Source organism: Eptesicus fuscus, chromosome 11 (genome assembly GCF_027574615.1).
Source record: "Eptesicus fuscus isolate TK198812 chromosome 11, DD_ASM_mEF_20220401, whole genome shotgun sequence".
NCBI classification, from domain to species: domain Eukaryota; kingdom Metazoa; phylum Chordata; class Mammalia; order Chiroptera; family Vespertilionidae; genus Eptesicus; species Eptesicus fuscus.
Genome location: NC_072483.1, coordinates 65145030 through 65168685, shown reverse-complemented (window position 1 = coordinate 65168685; position 23656 = coordinate 65145030). Strand labels below are relative to the sequence as shown.

Sequence of the window (23656 nt, the reverse complement as noted above, 5' to 3'; positions counted from 1 at the left end):
AGGATATATGCCCAGGTTGTGGGCTCAATCTCCAGTAGAGGGCGTGCATGAGGCAGCTGATCAATGATTCTCTCTCATCACTGATGTTTCTATCTTTCTCTGCCTCTCCCTTCCTCTCTGAAATCAATAAAAAAATATTTTTTTTTAAAAATTAACTCATGAGTGATTGGAATAATATAGGAGAATATTTATAAAATCTTAATACATAGAATCTTTCCAGCATAAAAAAAGAAAAATATCAAGATTTAATTATGTAAATTTAAATATGCTATACGAAAAACAAATACTCTATATACATTTAAAAGGCAAATGATAGTGGGAAAATATTTGTAATCTGTGTATAAAATGTAATATACTTATTATGAAGGACTATTTCAAATCAAGAATGAAGATTAACATAAATAGGAAGTTCATAAAAGAAGAAACGAAAATGACCACAAATGTATTTTTAAAGTAGGAATAAAAAACATACAAGTTCAAACAACACTTAAATGGGTTTTTGCCATCAGAATGACATTCCTTAGTACTGGTGTGAAGATGAAGAAACAGATGCTGTGCATTCTTAATAGGAGAGAATACAGTTACAACGCTTTTTCCTGGAGAACAATATGGAAACATTAAGTATCCTCCTGGACCCTGTGATCCCATTCCTGGGACATTAGCTCAAGGAATAATCAAATAAGTACACAAAGATGTACATATAAGAATATTCATTAGAATATTATATATAATAGAGAAAAGTTCTCAAAAAAAGTTGACTACCCAAAAGCTGAATTGACAATGGGTTAAAAAACAAACAAACAAAAAAAAAACAACAAAAAGAAAACATGGTATGTCATATCATGGACTAAAAGATAACCAGTAAAAAATGATAAAACAGAAACACATTAATGATATATATTTTTTAAGTGAGAAGGAGGTGACATAATATAATATGAGCTTTATAATTTCTTTCAAATACATGTGTGTATTGTATCAAGATGTTACCAACAGTTATCTCCTAGCTCCTAGCAGCGCAGTTTTAAATAGTGGGGTGCTTTTTCTTCCCTATAACACAGTATTTTCTAATTTGTCTTCCATGCTTTTTATTATTTGTGGGATAAAAATACCTGGAAAAAACAGGATGCTTCCCCAATATTATTTTTGCACCCATTGATAAGTATAACTATCTGTGTGTGTTAAGCCAGTCTGCAAAACAAAACCATCTATGAGTGATTTTCTGGAGTGACCCTACTCCTCAGTCCCAGGAAAACTCAAAAGGAAAACACAGCATGTGACACAGATAAATATGAAGATATCAGAAGTTGCTTCTCCCACATCTTGACTGTTGACATCTTCCCCAGAAGCACAGCTGAGACTCCCCAGGGATGGACCCGGGACCCAGGTGCTGGGAAATTCTCCCGGGGAGAGGTGAGCATTCAGGGTGCTCTCCAGTCAATGAGAACATGGTTTCCTGCAGCTTAAATACCCATCTGCTTCTATAGCCTCCTTCCAGGTCAACCTTTTCCAATTTGCAAACCAGAGTGACTCCAGGTGAGCAAAGCTCTGAAAACATAGACTTGCCCTGCCCTCTACATTTCAGGACTCCTGGGCTCTCCTGGAAAAGCAAAGGATGGAATCTTTTCTACCCAGAAGTTCATGGTTCCTTTTGAGAATATGATGAAGATTTGAGAGTTTCCCTTCAGCAGATACACATACATTCAACATTTCACATCTGTTTCAGGTTCACAAACTCCCAGAAGCCCATAAGGAGTGATTTAGAAGGAGCCCAGGTTAGGGTGGATCCCCTAGTCTAGAAACAACTCTCTCCACTCATAGCTCAGTGGCTACTGTGGCTCCTTTGGAACCTGCCCTTGTCCTCCCCACCTGCTTTCCCCGGGGCCACCTTCTCTCCCCACTTTCCCCACACCTGTAGCATCCCTACCTTCACTAACAGTCAATCTGGAACCTGGAGTGTCCCAGTACTTCCCACCATCACCACCATCTCTTTTCATTTTTCAAAACCCACTCCTCTATCTTTCAATAAAAATACAAGTTGTGGCTGAATGCAATTGCTACAGAGATCCTTTCTTCCCTTCTTCCACTAACACAAACCTTTCGATGTTAGCATAATAGCTCATGTCTTGTGTTTCACAGCAACAGCTCTGAATTGTACATCACTGTTAGTCTCAGCAAGCCTACATACAAATACTGATTTCAGAAGAGCCTCATTTAATGACAAACAGTGGATTATTTTTAAACAGACCTTCATCTAAATGCAATGCCCACTTACATTTTGCAGAGAGGCTCCTGGGTTTTTTAACAGTGGTAAGCTCAGGAATTTTGTGGTAAATTTGAAAACCCAGTTCCTGGGTCACTTGCCTGTAAATCCTGGTGTGCAGACACACGTGCCATTTAGGCCTTCACTGTCACAGGTGCCTCCGTTCAGACAGCTGACGTTAGCACAGGGGTCCTTGTAGGATTCACAGTGAATTCCTGTGGAGATAGACACACAAAAGGGGTGACTGATTAAGGAATCTTCAGCTTCCATGGCCTTTGAAAGCAAGGTGTTTGAACATCCTGGAATGGTACGAAGGCAGATTCCTAGTGGCACGTGTGTGTGTGTGTGTGTGTGTGTGTGTGTGCGCGTGCACATGCCCAGTCTTGACTTTAGGTTATTGTAAAGACATATTTTATGAGAAAATAACAAATGCAATCCCTTCTCAGAGGTCCTATCATAAGTCTTTCATCTGGACTTTCTCTGAGCACATATCCCCAAGCCTGGGGACCAGAAAATTAAAGGCCTGAAAGTTCAAATTTATCAGGGACCAATGCTTTCTGCGTCTCCAAAAGAAACAGAAAATAGCTGGGCAGCCTTCATAAGATATCAAGGTAATTGATGACCAGCCTCCTGAAGGGAAAGAGTTGGATCCAGTTATGTAAGTGAGCCTCAGTAAGTGATTTGGGAAACTGCGGGAGAGGGAGCCCCCTGGTACTCAGACGGCAAAGACCTCATTAGTTCCCCATGCCCTAAAGTTAACATGTCTGAACATACTACATTTTAGACCTTGCACTGTGCTTTCCACAAGATTTGATCCTAACAACAACACTATGAGACAAATGCTCTCATTCCGCCATTCTAGGTGAGGAAACTGAGGAAAGAATGCAGGTCCTGAGGCTGCAGGGGAGGGAGCTGGAACCTGAAACCACAGGCAGTCTGCATCTGAGTCTGTGCTTGCAAAGTAGTTCTCTTAGAGTGAGCGCAGACTGGCATGCAAACACACAAAATTCTATGTAACTCAGCGCCCATTTAACAAAAGAGAAGCATTTAAAAAATCATAGTGAAAACAGTAGCTTCCCATTGATATTTAAAAAGATCTATGTGTGTGTATACATACAAATACTCGAAGTGGGACTGAGAGGGAAATGAACTACTTTGATTTTCACATTGTGTGTTTCTATAGTGTTGGAATAACTTTACAATGAATACTTGTCCTATATAATAAAGAGCTAATATGCTAATTAGACCAGACAGCTGAATGACCTTTTGGAACGACCTTCCAGAATGATCAGTGGGCGGGGCTGTGGGGCCGTGAGGCAGCTGGGCTGCGAGGGCCGAGCCCCTTGCATGAATTTTGTGCATCGGGCCTCTAGTTGTTTTATAATTTGATAAAAAACTAAAAATGTGGCTTTTCCTAAGGCAGGATTTCTGCTGTTGTTTCAGTGGAGTGCCAAGATGCAGGCCTGGATTAAGCTCCCTCTCTCCCACTCCTCACTCTCTGGAGAGGAAGATAAATTACATTATACTCTGTATAAGAATCTATACAATGATATGCTCATCCTTCCTGGCAGCATCACGAAGAACAAACATAAAGCAAATAGAGATTGAATGGTATTTAGTTAATTTGCTATCCACTCATTACTTAGCTCACAATACAAAAAGGCTGCCACACCCCATGACTCATCATTTAGTCACTGAAATTACTCTTCTTGGGATTTTTCTCTCATCTCTTTTTCAATGCCTTAAGAAGTAGGGCTCAAGAAAGAGAAAAAATATATAAGAGAAAATAGAATGATAACTGCTTCTCTGTATTCACATAAATGACTTGCTTGAGCCTGGTAAAGCATTTTAGAATGGATGGCTTTTCATTTCTTTTTATCCGTTGCCACTCATATCCAACCCATGAACAATAGTTTGCCAGATGTTTTCCTAAAGTGCCTTTCAGATCTTTGCTTTATTTTGCTCCCTGCAACCACCACCCCGATCCCATGGCCCTGTGCTCAGTGGGATATGGCCCCTCTGAGCCCTGTCCTAGTTCCCTGCCCAGCTCCAGTGACTTGTGTGAGCCTCAGACTTTCAGCATCCTTAACAAACCCAGGAGATGCATGTTAATATACAAGCTCAGAGTAATTTAAAGATGAAATTACTTATTAGCATAAAGCTAGTGATTCTTTGAGAGAGAGGGGTGCGGGGCAGGGGAGGGAGGGAGGGGGAGAGAGAGAGAGAGAGAGAGAGAGAGAGAGAGAGAGAGAGAGAGAGAGAGAGAGAGAGAGAGAAAGAGAGAGAGAGAGAGAGAGAGAGAGAGAGAGAGAGAGAGAGAGAGGCTACTTCGCCTGCCTAAAACTCTCTATTTCTTTTTTTTTTAATTGCCTAAAATTTTACATATGTCTTCTTTTTCCCCAATTGACCCTCCCCCCACAGTCATTCCTACCCCAGCAAGCCCCCACAACCCCAGTGCCTGTGTCCATTGTATATGCTAATATGCATGCATACATAAAACTCTCTATTTCTCACTGATTCCCAAGTAATGCAAGCTCAACTGAAAGATCGAAATACAAAAGGGCCCATTCTGTTTCCAAGTGTTTATCAAAAACCAAGGATTCACATATTTACATGTTCCCCTGAGGCTGGCCAATGGGGAACCAGCTGACAAATAAGACTTTCAATTATAATGGGAAATGGGTCTGAAGCCTAGAAAAATTTCCATGAGCAATCAGGGATGATCTTTACTGGGTTTCTAGTGGTAGTCAGCTAATCTCACCTGCATGATATTAACATAAATAACACATTAACATACAAATTACCACATTTTCCAAATAAGGCTAAAGAGCAAAATCTAGGCTAAATATTTAAACATCTTAGCCTTAAAAGACTTCAATATTACAGATTTGATTAAAACATGCAAAATAATAAGCACTTTCAATCTTTTGTGTGTTTTTGGCAATAATTCTATCCCTTGTTATGTCTCTTTTTCAAGAGATAAGATATTGGGTCACTTGTGACCCAGTGAGAGTTTTCTGGCAGCAAGATGGAACAAAAGCCAATCTTTACAGAAACACGATGACTACGAAGCAAGATGGTCTTCAAGTCCCCAGTGAGCACTCTGGTTACTCACATTTCTATACTCTGAGCTTTGCTAATCCCTATATAAAAATATTTGTCATATTGCTCAGCTTGGCAATTAGAGCTATGAGCTGGAAATCTTAAGAAGAGAGATAAACAGTCATGAATACTGCTGTGCTCAGATGGCCTCCACTCCTGCCCTCCTCCTGGGGCCCCAGGTCTCGCTTTCCTGAGCTCATCATTCCCCAGGGGTCCCAGGTGCTTGTACAACATGGAGTGTTGGACATCCTACATCCTCTGACAAGAACACCCTCCTTCATCTTTTTTCCCAAGCTGGTCATCACCTGACACATCCTCGCTGTCCAACACCCTTTGTCCGGAAAGCTGAGCCTGACTCTCCCAAGACAGAGCTCCATTCTCCCACCATCGTGCATTGAGAACATGCTAAGTTCATGCCGTTACAGAGTTTATTGTGTTAAACCATGGCTTATCTGTTCTTCTGTCTGATCTCCCCCCCCCCCCCGCCCCCGCCCGCCCCAAATCTCCGAGGTCCTTTAAAGCAGAGGCCATATCTTAATGCATGGAAGAAATTAAGGGTATACCACCAGAACACTGTCCTTTCAGGAGGGGCGACGGTCCGTGTACTTTGGCTAACACACAGGTACAATTGCCAGAGGAGTGAGAAGCGATTCCAAATCTGCCTCAAAAACACCCTATTTTGTCAGGGAAAACCAGGTCCACACTTCAAACCGAGTCTGTGGAATGACACATGCATCAGCCATTGGCAAGGGATGCAGCACGCACTATTACGAAACTTATGTTTAGTCTCAAGCAAAAATAAACTGTAATTCAGTCAAAACTAATAAAAATTCATACTTTTCATATTAAGGAATAGAGAGGCAATGTTTCTGAAAAGATCTCTACTCCAACAGGGTTCTTCATAGAAGTTAATTTTAGAATTAAAATGAACAAAAATTTTAAGAGTCATGTACCAATTATATATCTTTGTTGTCATGATGATTAGTCATGATTAAGATTTTAAAAACAAAAATCATTATTTTGATCTCCAGGAACAAAATTATGCCAGGTAAAGAAAATTAGATTGAAGTGTTCTTGGAACTTATTATTCTCTTTAAATCATTATTTTATGTTCAAACGTATTTCCTCCACAAAAACTTTGCTATTATTTCTACCCTCACAGAACTCAACTTTTTCCAAATTATTTCAGAAATTACAATTGACTTCTCAACTTTAACCTCATTATTCCATGTGTGTTTCAGCCTCAGTCTGCTCTTCTGATTAAATAATAGCCTGAAACAGGAAAAAATCTTGACAGATTTCTGCATCTATCTCACTACATGAGAGGAGTTAGGCAGACAAAACATCCAGAAATTCTGGTTCCTGGTTACACAGAAGAAATAATTTTAGCCAACAACAAAAATTCTCATCTTCTCAATTATAAATTCTGTAGACTTTAAAAATACACAACAATATGGTAATCACCAGAGGGAAGGAGAGTTGAGAAGGTAGGAGAGGGTAAAAGGAGATAAATAGTGATGGAAAGAGACTTGACTTGGGGTGGTAAACTCACAATACAATACAGATGATGTATGTAGAACTGTATACCTGAAACCTATATAATTTTATTAGCCAATGTCACCCCAATCAATTCAATAATCCTATATAATAAAAGCTTAATATGCAAATCAACTGAACAGCTGAACGACTGGTGGAATGACTGGTCACTATGACACACACTGACCATCAGGGGGCAGACACTCAACACAGAGGCTGACCCCAGCCCACAGGCTCCAGGCCAGCCCCCACTGGCTCAAGGTAGGTGCCAGTGGGGGCTCCCCCGATTGCCCTGCCCATTGCCCCGCAGAGGGAGGCAACCGGCAGTGGTGGTGGGGTGATGGGGAGGGGTGGGGGGAGAGCAGGGCTGGCCAGCAAGCAAGCCAGTGCCACCCCCCAATCACCCCACCTGTTGCCTCCCACAGAGGGAGATGACCAGCAGCAGCAGCGGGGGGTGGGGATGGCGAGCAGATGGCGCCAGGCCAGCCAAGGCAGGTGCCAGCGGGAGCCCCCTGATTGCCCCACTGGTCACCCCACAGATTGGCCCTGATTGCCAGTCAGGCCTAGGGACCCTACCCATGCACAAATTTTATGCACTGAACCTCTAGTAAGTAAGTAAGTAAGTAAATAAATAAATAATCAGTTATCATTTAATCAAACCCAGAACTTAGTGACCTTGCTTCTGAGACCCTCCTTATCCTCCCCACCTCCCCAAAAAAATCAGAGAGTATGAAAATTATAGGAATAAAAATATTTACATTCATCCAAGAATTATTTATAACTAGCATTCCCATTGCAGGAAGAATCCTGCAATAGGGTTTCCTGCTGCACTCTACCTGGCCCCGCCTGCTCTCCTCCCTTCTCCCCCGCCCCTGCCTGGGCTCCTCCCTTCTCCCCCGCCCCACCTGCTCTCCTTCCTTCTCCCCTGGCCCCGCCTGCTCTCCTTCCTTCTCCCCCAGCCCCGCCTGCGCTCCTCCCTACTCCTCCCCCTGGCTTGTTTGCTTCTCCACAGCCTTGCTCCCTTCTGCAGCTCTTGGCTTCTTTCTACGCTGTCTTGATATGCAAATTAGCCACCATCTTGGTTGGGGTAGTTTGCATACTTGTCCTGATTGGTTGGTGGGCGTGGCTTGGCTGGTGGGCATGGCTTGGGCATAGCGAAGGTGCAGTCAATTTGCATATTTGTCTATTATTAGGTAGGATAGCCTCAGATTATATGCAACAAGGGAATAGATAAATATACCATAATGAGAACACTGTATAACAATTTAAAATAGAATTAGTAAAACTTTCTAGCAACATATAAATCAAACAGTATAATGTTAAGTATGAACAGAAAATTGTAGGTGTACTCAATTATAACTATAAAAATGTGGATATTAGAAAAGGATGAAACAATACAGATGACTATTCCTCTTGTATTCTGTTGTAAAGTAATGCAGTATTTTGAAATTTCTTTTTTTCTAATTTTTTATTGCTTTTATGTTATCACAATTAAAAAAGTTTTTTTCTTTCTAACTTTTGTCACCAAAAATGTCAAATGAGTATATTGTCAATCATTTAGTATGTTCTGCTAGAAATAAAAATAAACAAAGTGGAGTGGTCACTTGACTTTTTGACAATATGAAGTTAGGAGTCCCTTATGAACTAGCTGTGAAATGGTTTTGCAGGAAGCGTCAGCATTCCAGTATCTCCGAAAGGAGGTTACTCTGAGTCCCTCTGTGCAGTTTGTTTCTAAAAATTTCATGATCCACAGTGGAAATTTACTGGGAAAATGTTCGAGATGGTTTCCCCTAATTAGTATGTCAAGCAGCAATTTCAATTCAAGTCAAGATAGCTACTTAGCATTTGCTTTGTGCAAGCCACCATATCAAAAGCTGCCGAGAATTAAAAAACAACAAGCAGCAAATGAAACAAAAAAAAAATCTATTTAGTCACTGCCTTTCACTAAATTCTGATTTAGGTTAAAGGAGAAGAAAGTCTGAAGCCAGAAAGAATCGACTACAAAGCTGGCCCTAGTTGTCATAACAGATACAGAGAAAATGATGGGAGAGTGCAAGCAGTGAATCTGTTTGGGGATCAACATTTCAGATGGTAGATACCGTCAAAGGATTGAATGAGAGCAAAGAGAAAAAGGTCCAGAAGAAAACCCTGGGGACCAACTGAATTTGTGGTGTCCCGAGGACGAGGACTCAGTGGGGGCTGGGAGTGCAGAGTCCAGGGGGCAGGAATGCAGCTGTGGAAGCTGAAGCAGGGACCCAAGCGACCAATGGAGCAAAGGGGCAGGAACACAGTCAGAGTTAGAGGCAGAAAAGGCTTCGTGGATTCACTGAAAAGGCTCCAGTTAAAGTCACCGCTACTAAATCCATTTTAGCAGAATGGTATGGACAAGCTCCAACTGAGGAGGGTTAAGAAAAGATAAAACTTAAGGAAATAGAGGTGCTGTCTATACCAACTCTAAGGAAATTTGGTTGAAAAGAGAGACAAAGGGGGGATTACTATATTTAGAGTCAAGTTGTGATTTTTAAATCCATATGGAATTTATTTAGAACTGTGAGAACATTTATTTTTTCTGTTTAGCAGCCCAATTTTTCTAGCACCATTTTTTTAAATGTCTCATTCATAGCAAGTCCTCTTCAAGAGTCACACATTTTTATATGTCTATTATTATCGACAAGAGTTTCTGGACCATTCCTCAATTTGGGTCAGCTGTCCAATCTTACACCTGTAACACAGGAATGTAATAATAATTGGAGCATTTAAATGGGTTTTAACATCTGGCAGAAGTTCCACTCATTGATTTCCTTTTGCAAAATGTTCTTAGCTATAGTTGCCTGACTTCCTATTATATCCATTCTTTTTAGGCAGTTATCATCTTCATTTATTTAATTTTTAACAGTAAAGCTCATCACTTAAAAATGCATGTGGAAAATAAGAAGTTAAAGTCCCAACCCTCCCCGCCAACACACCACCTATGCAAGTTCTAACTAGTTAGGAACTGAAGCCCACCCATCTGATAGTTTCCTAAGTTTATACATACATCTTATATGTAAGTATATATCAGGTGAAATGCTTCCAAAAAAGGAAAGAATGTACATTCTTCAAGGAGAGAAAGGCACAGGATCTTGTGACCTCTCTCCTCCCCTCACTCATTCTTCCTCTGAATTGGAGAGCCTGATTTAGCCCTTTCTGCTTCTCTTTTAATCCCTTGTACACCACCACCACCTCCCTATCACTCTTAGTTTAGTAGTTCTACTTATTGCTATTTATCTAGGGTTTACCTTCCTCTTTCCAGCAGTCTTATTTAAACCTGAACCTAAATGTCTCTATAAATGCACCAAAGTTAAATAATCAATTTACCTGCCCACTGGGATGACATATTTAACACGCTTGTATGTCTTCTAATATTTCCTACCCCCATTCCCTTTAACACATAGATTTGGTTAAAATTATATGAACCTTAAGCATGAGCTTCTAGCCAATAGCATATTGCAAAAGTTAAGAAAGAAATTTTGAAGATGCAGTTAGGGTCCTAATCAGTTGACTTTGAGTTAATCATAGGTGGGCCTGGCTTAATCAGGTGAGACATTAAGAGGGTGCAGGCCTCTCCTAAAGTTAGATACATGAAGCAGCAGACTCTCTCTCATAACTGCTGACTTTCAAGAAGCAAGCAGTCATCAATTCTACTGCCACAAGGATATGAATTTGGCCAATGGGGACATGAAAGTTGACCCTTCTTTATTCAAGCCTCAGATGACAACTCAGCCCAGTCAACTTGTGAGACCCTGAGCAGGGAGTCCATTAAGCCAGGCTTAGATTAACAAAATTGCTAAATAATAAAAGGGTGTTGTTTCAAACCATGACCTTGTACTAACTCATTATGCAGCAATACTAATCAATATAAAAGTAAACCTATTTTTCAAAAGACTTTTCTTCATTGAATTATCATTCACAATCACATCAATATCATCTCTAAGTTTTTCTCTGAATTTAAAGCAGTCTTCTCAACCCTATTCCTCTTGTTCTCTACCTTCCTTTATCTGGCTATCTTTGTTCTGATTTAATTACTGAGAATATTTTTAAAATAATTTTCTGAGAGAGGGTGTTATATTTTCTGTATCCTGAAGTGTATAAAATGTCTTTCTTTTGCCCTCAAACATCAATGACCCTTTAACTACCAGTCCTTTCCATTGAAAAGTGTGAAACACTTATTCACTATTATTTAGTTTCATTACAGAGAAGATCAGTCCAAAGCTGGTTTGATTCTTTCTTTTGTATGTAATCTGTATTCCCTTATAAAAACAATCCTCTTTATCCTGGGATTTGGAAATTCCACCAGGAAATCTCAAATTGTGCGTCTTCCCCTTCATTAATCCTCTGGCACTGAGGAAGCCCTTTCTATTTGAAAATGTCAAAGGCCTTCTGCTCATAGACTTCTCCTTCTAGTAATGGGTCCATTCTGGTTTCATATCCATGTTTCCTTCCTCCTTCTTCTGGAGCGCCCAGCACTCAGACGGAAGCAGAGCTCTTGAATCTTTTCTCCACATTTCCTATCTTTCAACTCATGGTTTCTATTTCCTCTTGCTTTTACTTCTAACATGAATTAGTTCCTCCTTTTGCTTTCCCAGATCTAAATTTAATGTTGAGTAGCATACATCAGTCTTTTCACTTCCTCTCTTGAGTGTTTAGTGTTGTTATTATTGCAATTTTGTTTATATTTCCTAGATTTTTCCCCTCTTTGGGTTGCTGGTCCAGGCTTCCTGTACTGGCCAGACTGGAAGTTGGCAATGCCAGGTAGAGACAGATGACACAGGGTATTCTCCTCCAGTCCTGGATGGGCCAGCCACCAGGGTCCTAAGGCTTGGGGTAGAGGCTTCCCTGTTTGGGGTTCTCCAGGTATGAACAGGAGACCATTCTCTCCTAGCCACACATAAAAGAAAGGACCAGTTCAGCCCCACTATGCAATCCTCCTTAAGGACAGCCAGTATCTACTCAGTCAGAGCCCTCTGCCTCATTGAGTAACGTGTAGCACATTCACAGCATGTATGGCCTCTCCACAGGCTGAGGAGTCCTTTGGGCTCAGCTGGTCATTGAATCCTCCATTCTCCTCAGAACCCTGTCCCCTAACCCTGCTGTATGCAAAGGCACCCAGCACCTGCATCCTTTTCTTAAGAACCCAAACCCTCAGATGTGTTTGATATCCCCTTCAGGGTCGTCTACCTCCTTGAAGCATCCCCAGCAAAATCGGTAATTGAGGGATGAGGTCACAGAAAGGTAGACAGGAAGGGATTTAGAATATACATGGAAGGCTTAACCTTGAGCAGGATGAGGAACCATGATCACCTAACGTGGAAGAGAATAAGGTTTTAGTGGTTGTGATTGCAGGGAAGTTTGTAGGTGCATGGGCCAGCACAGCAACATCACCTGAGAACTTACCAGAAACTCAAATTCTTGGGTCCCACCCTAGGTACACTAAATCAGAAACTCTAGGGGTGAGGCACAGCAGTCTGTTTTAATAAGCCCGCCAGCAGACTCTGATGTAAACTTAAGTTTGAGAACCATTTCTATAGAATGTGGAAAATTAGATAAATTTGAAAATGTTTATAAATGATAACCTTTCTTTTATGCCATGAAGATGCAAGTAGTTGATTTACTATGGGTGAGTGATTTACTATGAAGCTTGGGATAAGTGGGAAAAGTTGGGAATACCCACAGAGAAAAATAAAAGGGAGAGGTGAACAAGTCACAGTCTATAAATTTGTAGAGACACTAGTCAGTCACTGGGCAATTGTATTTTTTGCTTCGTAGTCACAATGACATGAGCAATACCTCAATGAGGGGAATGTTAGGGGCATGTTCAGAATACACCCTAGTAATGACTTTGTCATTTATAATGATGAAATTTGCTTCATAAAGTTTTATCACACACTCTATCATAAACTAAAGAGTTTTGGAATTTTAAATTTTTGAAGTACATCCACCACTACCAATTTTGTCATTTAAGAATCTCAAGATATCTGTAAACATGCCTGTCCTTACTTTATCCAGGCAAGATAAAGGCCAGTCAGTTTAAGAGATTTATCCAGGTTCATCAGGAAGCCAGTGGCATGACTGGGATGAGTCACTTAGGTCTCCGGATTAATTGCTCATTTATTCCTCTTCCCAGCACTCTTATTTTCTAATGATCTGACAAACCTAGAACTCAGAAGCCATGTGGATAAACCCAGCACATCAGCCCTTGTGGAAGTCCGTGGAGTCTAGCTCTAAATGGGCATAACAGGCCAAGAAGCATCAATTCTGCCAAACACAGTGCATAGCCTTGGCCCAGCTTCAGCCCTTCTGTCCAGGGGTTGGATCAAGTTCATCCCTGTGGCCCATCCACAGAGAAGCAACAGGGGCTGCCATGCAAGGTTGCCAGGCAGATGGATGGTATCAATCAAGTAAGCAGTGGAGGGAGCAAGAGGTTACGTGAAATGGTTATAAATAGAGCCCACGAAAGCATTACAAAAATCTAAACCCACCCCTGAAGTTGTGGCTTAGAGAAATGTGGGCAGCCGCTGATAAACAGACTTTCCTGGCCCAGTGCCGTCTGAGGGTATCTGGGCTCCAATGAAACCACACCATCCAACAACTGTGGCCCGAGCCCATGTGAGAAACAGATGCAAGGGCTTCAGGGACCATGCTGGCCAGGTTCATGAGGGATACCATTATCTACCACCTCACAGGGTGAGAGTGAGGATTTATGAGTTAATGCACAGAAGGACTTAGAACAGAGTCTACACATTAAAAACACTCGGTCGGTGTCAAATGTTTTTCCAGAGTGACTTTGTCAGGCGTTCACTCAAATGAACTAACATTTCCCTCCCAACTGAATCATTTAACAAGAATTCACTTATATGCCAATACGTGAGATTCCACCTGTCTCTTCCACCCAAAAGCACAACATCCTAACTTTGCCCAGCAAGCACTGAGCTAGCTGCTCCCTTCTCCCACCGTTTCCACAGCTGTGTCCTCAGATCTATGCCTGATGGCCCACTTACTAGCAATCCTTGTCCTTGGCTTTTTGCATATTCCACAAAGAGGTGAGGATGTAGAAGCAAAGAACAGGAGAGAGATTTTTCAGTTTATTAACAGAAAACCTGAGACTTGCCAATTGGTCTCCTTGGCCCCATAAATCATCCCACCACCACTACTTGATTTTTATTCGAAACAATTTGTGCTCCAATGAGAGGTTTATCCATTTAAGTTGAGAAATCTGTGAGGTCATGTACAGCTAATCTGGCACAAGAAGGCCCAAGGGCCGCTCACCTTTGTATTCGGCCAGGCACACGCACTCATAGCCGTTTACGAGGTCCCTGCAGGTGGCCGCGTTCAGGCACGGGGCAGAGAGGCACTCATTGTACTCTTCCTCGCAGTAGAGGCCGTGGTAACCTGAGGGACAGAGAGAAAGGACTGCTGTCAAATGTGTCCCATTTCCACCCACTCCGGACCAGCCTGCCAGGGAGGCACCTGGGGGTTCACAGGAAAGTGGGGCACAGACAGATGGGATGTAGGAGCAGGTCTCTTGGGGTATAATTGAAATGAAGATTTCCGGGAAGGCTATGAAGAGTCTGTTCTTAGCACCCTCCTTCACGATCCCCAGATTAAAGGAAGTTATCTCTGACGCTCCAGATACATACATCAGAACTCACAAGCAGTGGGAAGCGTGTTTTCCTTTTTAAAGTGTATCCTGCTGTGCTCTGATTGTTGCATGTTTGATCATGAGGAATTGCTTTGTTTGATGAATGAATGAATTCAAACCAGAGAACAAAATTCCCCAATAAAGTCTTTTCACAGAGACATAGTCTTGACTCAGTGCTCATTTCTCTCAAGAGGAGAACATTCATCGGTAAGTGAAAATATTATTTTCAGCCCAGCTGGCGTGGCTCAGTGGTTGAGCATCGACCCATGAACCAGGAGGTCATGGTTGGATTCCTGGCTGGGGCATATGTCCTGGGTTGTGAGCTCGATCCCCAGTAGGGGGCATGCGGGAGGCAGTAAATTGATGATTCTCTCTTATCACTGATGTTTCTCTCTCTCTCTCTGTCTCCCTTACTCTCTGAAATAAAAAAAAAAGAACCCTGATCTCTTCACTGCAACTCTATATTCTTTAAAAAAAAAAAAGGAGTTATCCATTTATCTGTCAGATGGTCTCCTTATTACATCGTGTTCAGGGGCACTGATGGTTGCTGAATATATGTGTTGTGGCCATAGGACACTGATAGCAGCAGGACTTCCATCTCCTCTCAAGGATGTAGAACACATTTTTCCTCCAATCAATTCAAAAAATATATCTAACTAAAGAGAATTATATTAAAGGAGAAAAGGATCAATATATTTGCTTTGCATTTCAACTCAGGAAACAAACTCAGCTAAGCAGGCTTAACTGAAATTCCTGAGGAAATGTGGGCTATCTTTTTGGTTGTTGTTCATTTAAAGTTATGATTATCCACATTATAATATTTTTAATTGTGCTCAATTTTTTAATTATTAAAAATATAATCTTAGCAATGAAAAAAAGAGAACTAACAATTTCTTAATCAAAGATGGTTCCTACCCTCCTAGTCTCAAAACAGGTGTTTATTCCAAAGGACAAGAAGATAACATTCTTTGAGATTCACTCATGAGTGTTACGCTGTTTTTAACTTTCAAAAACATGTGTTACTGCCAATTTGCAATGAAACTGGATCGTTTTTGTCTGGCCCTGTCCAAACAATGAGAAACATGTGAGTCCTCTCAAAAATCACCCTGCCTGTGTCGGTTCTGAATCCAGATAAGCAGAAAAAATAAACCCTTGCTCAAGTGGGAACTAGAACCTCTAGCTTGTTTCCAGCTTTCCAACTCCTAGCCAGCCCTCAAACTCAGAAAGTCCCCTTAGGCCCTGCTGAAGTGTTGAACTGTTTTGCTTCTTGTGCCCATCACAGTAGGTTAAGCTCATATTGGCATTGTTAACTGAGCATTTTTCAAGCATTGGCCATTTCAGTTGCTTTTTGAACTGCTTTCCAAACTTAGGTGGTGATAAAGACTCCTTTGAGGAGACCTTGACCTACTTAAGACAAATAGACCATGGTTCTCAATTCTTCTACCTCACCCTTTTTGTAGTTTTAGGGAAATATTTTGCATTCCTCTTTTTTTTTTTTTTTCAAAGCTTGGATTTTTTGTTGTTGTTAACCCTCACCTGAGGATATTTTTGCATTGATTTTTAGAGAGAGTGGAAGGGAGGGGGAAGAGACAGAGAGCGAGAAACTCTGATGTGAGGGAGACAGACACATTTATTGGTTGCCTCCGGCATGTACCCCGAACATGCCTGGGGATTGAGCCTGCAACTGAGGTACATGTCCTTGACCAGAATTGAACCTGGAACCCTTCAGTCCATGGGCTGACGCTCTATCCACTGAGCCAAACTGGCTGGGGCCCATTACTCTTTATCAGACTGTTTTCTTCATCTAGATCAGAGTTACGCAATTAACAGCAATTCTGTCCCCCAGAAGACTTTGGCAGTTTTTGGATATATTTTTGGTCGCCACAACTAGAAGGGCCATTATAAATGTGTGTGCGCATGTGTGTGTGTCTGTGTGTGTGTGTGCGTGTGTCTGTGTGTGTACATGTGTTGGCAAGGATGTGGAGAAACTGGAACCCTGTGCACTGTTGGTGAGAATGTAAAATAGTGCAGCTGCTTTGGAAATCAGTATGTAGAGTCCTCAAAATATTAAAAATAGAACTACCATATAATCTACAATCCCACTTCTGGGTACTTATCCAAAAGACTTGAAAACAGAATCTCAAAGATATATTTGCATTCCCATGTTCACTGCAGCATCATTCACAATAGCCAAGAGGCGGAAATAACCTAAATATCCATCAACAGGCATGTAAATAAAGAAAAAGGGGATATTCATACAATGGAATATCATTCAGTCTTTGTAAATCCTGCTATGCTATAACATGGATGAACCTTGAGGCCTTATGCTAAGTGAAATAAGCCAGTCACAGAAGGACAAATACTTCATGATTCTCAAGTAACTGAACTCATAAAAGCAGAGAAAAATGGTGATTGCCAAGGGCTGGGGGAAAGGGAAATTGAGAGTGGATGCTCAATGGGTATAGAGTTTAATTTATGCAAAATGAAAATGTCCTAGAGCTATGTTGTACAACAACGTGCATACAGTTAATAATACTGGACTATAAACTTAAAATATGTCAACAGAGTAGAGTTCATGTTATAGGATTTTATTATGTGTGTCGCGATACATGATTTTATTATGTGTGTTTTCTGGCTTCTTCTCCATGTGGAGAAACAACCACAAGCAGCATCTTTTCCATTGTATTTGCTCTCATAGAAGATGTTTTAAAAATCAACTGGGAAGGAGCACATATAACCCTATATGCATTTTGGCCTCTGAATTGAGGTGCTATTTACAGAGACAAAAATCAGAAGAAAATTTCATGAAATCATCTATAAGCATTTTTTGTTTTTGTAAAACAGTGTCACTATCTTTTTCTACTAGCAACATGCTAAGCAAATGAGGAAGTTATTTTACAGAGATAATTAAGCTGGTGATGTTTTTATTCCTGGGAGGGGGGAAAAGATAAAGGTTTCATATGCTAAAACTGTTTCTTCAGAGACAGTAACATTTAAATGTCTTTATGGAAATGTCAAGGCACCCTTTAAACTTTGTGCCAAAAGACCTAAGTTGGACTGTTTGAATGAAAAAGGCCATCCTTCCAAAAGAGAAGGATTCTGCAAAAATGAGGCTGCCGCCCCTGCTGGTAATTAATTTGGAAAAACAAATTAGCTCAGGGTAATAGGCCCAGGGTCTAGAAAAATTAACCTAGCCCAGTGGTCGGCAAACTCATTAGTCAACAGAGCCAAATATCAACAGTATAACGATTGAAATTTCTTTTGAGAGCCAAATTTTTTAAACTTAAACTATATAGGTAGGTACATTGTTATTAACTTAATTAGGGTACTCCTAAGCTGGCCTTTGCTAAAAACTCAAGGGGCCAAAGAACCGCATGTGGCTCGCAAGCCGCAGTTTGCCAACCACTGACCTAGCCCAAAGAACTTTTTAAAAATAAAATAAAAGATCAGAAGCATGGAATCGGAGTGGCTCTTCCCGGGGCACTGACTTTCATCACCACCACTCTGATTTGTGCATGACTTCTCCTGAATATTCAGCTCCAATCACTTCCTTAGAATTGACAAAACATAGCAAGTGGCAGGATGTGGGAGTGAGACAGAGTGGTCCAGATGGCTGCCATGCTTAGGTTGAGTGAGTGAATGATGCTGCCATTACCACAAATAGATATGTCCAAAGAAATAACAGGTGTTTGAGAAAGTTGACCAGTTGGATATGTTTAACTTGGGGCCACTTAAGGAGGTCCCAGTGCAGTTGGAAACAAATGGACTCCAATAGCATAGAAGCAGCACTTTGAGAGTTTAGTTGCCTAGAAGTGGTGAAGTCTTCCTCAAATAAAAACATGGAGAGGAAAGAAGAAGGTCAGATCTACATGGATGGGCAGGTAAAGAACAAGAATTCAGGTCAGGAGAACTGGGCAGGGATGGAGCCAAGGAGAGGAGGAAAGACCAAGGAGGGCAATGCCTTGGAAGCCAGGAGAGGAGAGAAGACCAAGGAGGCCTAGTTTACGGTGTCAAAGGTTCCAGAGAGTGAGGTGAAAATCCTATGGATCACATTTCAGGTCCAAAACACAACTGCTTCACATGTACAGCACAGTTTTTAAGATCCACTGAGTTTTCCTAGAATAGAACCGCTGGGTATATCAAGAGAAGATTGTACCAAAACTTGTTCACCATTAGGAAAAATCTTTTCGTAAGAGCAACAGAGGAATTTAAATCACCAAAAAAGCACACCTGTATCAGTAAACAAAATAAAACATCTTCAGATAATTTTCTGACAATACCATCCAAAGTAGCTTCCCCCACCAGTTACTCATCACCACACTCAATTGACTTCCATCATGGCACTTATAACTGCCTGAAATCATATTTCTAGCTTAGTGCTTTAATTGCTTATTATTTCTCTTCTTCAGCTAGAAAATAAGCTTAAAGGCAGAGGCCATAATTGTGGTGTTCACAGCTGTACCCACAGTATCCGGTACAGAAAAGACACTCAAATAATAGTGGCTCAGCACCCAAAATGCCATTGATTAAATCAATACACATTTAAGATGTGCCTGTGATGTGCCTGGAACTTCCAGGTACCAGGGGTACAAAGCTAAATGGCAGAGTCTTCCCCTGCAAGGACTTCGAGCAAGTTAGCAGCATCTGCTTATATCAGGCCTATTGTGTGTGTTAACTTGTTTAATCCCCATGAAAAAATCATAGCCATGACTAGTCCCAATTTACACATGAGGAATTAAGAGTCAGAGTGGTAAAGAAACATGCTCAAGGCCACACAGTTGATCCTGTGTGTTCTTCCTACAGTCCTAGGTTGTCCCCCAAATGCATTACCGAGAGTATCAGTTTGGTAGGACCACCATGACCAAATAGCACAGACTGCTGCCTCCAGGTTTCAAGAGGCCCTTGATTTCTATTCTCTCAACACTGTCCCAGGACAACATCATTGAAACATTCATACCAATATAAGACAGGCTCTGCCCCACACTGGGTTTACTCCAGAGCTCTTCTGCCCCTCGTCCATCACATCCCACTCTGAAAAATCCCAAACTCCATGACTCTAGCTCTAACCACATGGCTTTCACACTCTGTGTGACAAATTGGGACAAGTCATCTTTGTATCACCTTAGGGGCCTCCCTGCACTTCCCACTGCCTCAGGAAAAGCAAGCTAGAAGGACCTTCCAAAAACACTGGTGTGTGTGTGTGTCCATGCCAGGCTGCTCACTCCCCTAGCACAGACCTAATTTAAGGTGAGAGTGAATGTGAAGCATGTGGGGAGTTTTGTTTGGTGGGAGTTTTTTTGCTGTTTCACTTTAAGATCTGATGAGTCCAGAAAGGGGGAGCATTATCTTTAAGACTGTGTTGCATCTCCACAGATGGTTCCCTCATTTCAGGTTGAATGGATAAATGTGAGAACCCAAGACTCCCTGATTCAAGTCTAGGCCAGTCCCCAGGAAATCAAGTCTTCCAAACACCTCACCCATCGTAGTTAAAGTGGACAATGAGAAAATAGTGCTATTATAACACTATGATTGTCTGTGAGCTTCCAAATTCTGGCTAAACTCACTGATCGCCACAGAGCCCTTCAGCACTGCACTGTCCCAGGCAGCACATTCATTTTACTGAACAGAAAGTTTTGCTGCAGAGGAAACTCTGTGTGTGTGTGTGTGTGTGTGTGTGTGTGTGTGTGTGTGTGTGTCCATCGCATTCTGTCTCTTTGCTGGTGTGTTCACAATAGGAATTGTTTTAAGAACAGGGAAAAAAATGTATCAAGCATGCCTGCTCAATTTAATCCTATCAAGCATGCAGATGCTCTGCTCTAAATTGACCTATGTACTGAGTGAGATCTTACAGGCTTCTAGGGGATAACTACACTCTCCTGTTACACACACACTCACACACACACAAATAGAGAGACCACCTACGGACATGAGGAAGCTCTGCCAGGGAACACAGAGTGAAGTAAGGTAGCAACCATACTTAGGTAAAAACTGCTGTTTGAATTTTAACCCTGCTATTCTGACTTCTGCACACACTTGCTTGCTTGGACAATAGGGTGGTTACCTCAGCTTCCAGACTGAGACCTGGAGACTCACAAGGTAATTTTCCTGTGCCTGTGGACCAGACTCACAGGAGATTGATTCCCATTGACTCAGTAGCTCCAGGAGTAGAAACTGTAGATAACCTTTAGAGATTACTGACTCCGCTTGGGTCTGCTTCTGTAAAAACCTGCTTTCCCAAGATAGGGCCACATTCCAATAATGTCCAGCAAGGGCTGGGAACCCCCCTGCAGGCTGTTCCCAGACTTTAGAATTTAGAATTTAGAACAAAGGAAAATTTTTGTGGTTTGGACCTTTAAAAGGAATGCCTACACCTGGGACAGTGCGGTCATGAGGGTGGCCACCTGCGTGTGGTGCCCTCGCGGCTGTCCTGGCCAGTTCAATAAATCCTTGCCTGCTTTTTTTTAATCAATCAGCAGCCTCCGGTGGTCTTATTTTGACTCTAGGGTTCGACCCCACAACACAGAGCATTAGTTGGTATGTGCAGAATGGTGACTGCTGATGTTGCTTCTTTTGCTCCCTAATTTCTTATCCTTTCATTGTGAGGGGCATTGTGGCCAGAGAGGAAATATATGTGAAATGACCCAAATCAGTCAATATTTCCATTGTTGTGGTTCTCATAAACATTAAGTTGAAAGGAGAGTAAAATAGAGGCTAAAATAACGTTTTAGGTTCTCCAACCCAGCCATCTACAAATTTCACCTCCCTCCCTGGGCTGCTGAAAGGATGGGTGGATAATGGAGAACTGACTCTAAGTCCTATCCCAAGTGTTCAGGTGATGGTTCTCTATCGCTGCAAAGACTGCTGCCTTCACTAGTCACGAGGGAAGGCTGGCGATCCCCTGGGTCTGCTGTTTGCCTCATCCATCGATTCATTCTTTAATTCAGTAAATAGTTGTTAAACACCCACTATGTGCCAGGCACTGTACTAATCACTGGGGCTCTGAGGCTGTGCAAAAACGGACATAATGCGTCTACTGGGGCCATTTAAAGGAGAAAGATGCCAAATGATCATCCAAATAAATGTAAAATGCCAACTGGATTTGCCTCCAGAACAAGGTTGAACCACAGGAAAAAATCAATCTCTTCATACGACTTTCTAGCCTTGTCTTATAAATGTCCTTTTTTCATGATTCTTTTGGCCACTAGAGGGTGGATTCTACCTATGATCTATACCAGCTAAAAGAAAGGGAAAGAAAAGGTTACTCAAGAGTTTAACAAAAGATAGATGTATTTAAATATAAAGATTTGTTTTACAAAAGGGAACTATAGAGCACCAGAATGCAAATACGTAAAGAAGAAATGTCATTTGGTTTAATAATAAAACTTAACATTCATATATTTGTTTATGGCTTACAAACAAATTTACCTCTAAGCTGCAGTTAAAATTTTCCATTATAACAAGGTCTATTTTTCTTACTAACTCTATAAAAATTACATTTAAAAATGCAAATGCTTGCAACATCATAACAAAAGCACCCAGATTCAAGATTAAGTATCATGACAAGATAATATTTTACAAGTTGATTTTAAAGATTATTGTGGTATGTGTGCTTACTTATAAACAATAAGTAAGATGCTTTAATGAAATAATCCCATAAGCTCAATTGATTAACATGTTTACTAGTATATACACATGGGAAACTGGCTTGGTTTATAGTCAAGGTAAGAAGGATGATGAGCAGATTTGGAAAAGAAAATATAAGTTAGAGCCCTCACATTCTAGGGGTTTTCAGTACAAAATGCATCTACATGGACACAGAGCCCACCACAGGCAACAGAAGAGTATTGGGGCAAAATCAAAGTTTAAGATTCTATTACAGCACTTTTGAGAGAGAGAGAAAAAAAAGTTCTTTTTTTTTTTTTTTAATATATTTTATTGACTTTTTTACAGAGAGGAAGGGAGAGAGATAGTTAGAAACATCGATCAGCTGCCTCCTGCACACCCCCTACTGGGGATGTGCCCACAACCAAGGTACATGCCCTTAACCGGAATCGAACCTGGGACCTTTCAGTCTGCAGGCTGACGCTTTATCCACTGAGCCAAACCGGTTTCGGCGAAAAAAAAGTTCTAAAATATGTCATTCCTTTAATTTATTTTACAAACTATTGGTTAAATTTGATTTTAATTACCCCTTATCCAATTATCACAGTATGTTCTTTTGAGGTGTTTGCCCTCGAAAGGGCTTGTGTCTGTGTTCATCCCACTAGACCAGTGGGTCTCACAGTATGATCTGTGGACCAGTAGCAACAGCATCACCAGGAAACTTGTTAGAAATGCAAGTTCCCAGGCCCTACGCAAGACCTACTGAATCAGAAACTGTGGGCAGGGCCTAAAACTCTGAGATTTTAATAACCCTCTACCTGATTATGATGCACACTTAAATTTGAGCTACAGATTAGCAAAGAATGCAACATCTCCCATAACTTCTGATGCAGGGAAATGGTAGCAATTACCTATGGCAAGTGCTAGATATGGGACGGTAATGTTTGGGTTGTTGTTTTTATAAGTGAGAGAGGGAGAGGGAGAGGGAGAGGGAGAGGGAGAGGGAGAGGGAGAGGGAGAGGGAGAGGGAGAGGGAGAGGGAGAGGGAGAGGGAGAGGGAGAGGGAGAGGGAGAGGGAGAGGGAGAGGGAGAGGGAGAGGGAGAGGGAGAGAGATTTGCTGTTCCACTTATTTATGCATTCATTAGCTGATATTTCTATGTGCCCTGACCAGGGATTGAAACCACAACCTTGGTGTATAGGGATGACACTCTAACCATCTGAGCTACCCAGGGCTGGCATGGGAATGTTTTTAATAGCCATGGCTTCCCCTCAGCATATCAATAAACCAACAGTAAAACAAGCAGTCAGAACATGTACCCGTCACAGGCATAGAAATAAACCAACAGTGAAGCACACAAAGGGCCTGCCAGTCACAGACACATGGACTAAATGAAACTACACTCCTCTTGGGTGGAGTTTGCTTAAGGGGGAAAAGGAATGCAAAGAAATCTCAAGATGACAGCAAATGCCAAATCGG

General features: G+C 41.4%; 1 protein-coding gene across 1 annotated transcript in view; it reads right to left on the bottom strand.

The window, feature by feature from the left end:
* Window positions 1–23656, bottom strand: part of DNER (delta/notch like EGF repeat containing) — a 231884-nt gene that overhangs the window by 23464 nt on the left and 184764 nt on the right. Inside the window, exons 9-10 of the mRNA XM_028151173.2 lie at window positions 14204–14326; window positions 2362–2475 (exon numbers count right to left, since the gene is read on the bottom strand). Of these exons, the coding sequence (XP_028006974.2) occupies window positions 2362–2475; window positions 14204–14326 (237 nt within the window). The remainder of the gene's footprint in view (window positions 1–2361; window positions 2476–14203; window positions 14327–23656) is intronic.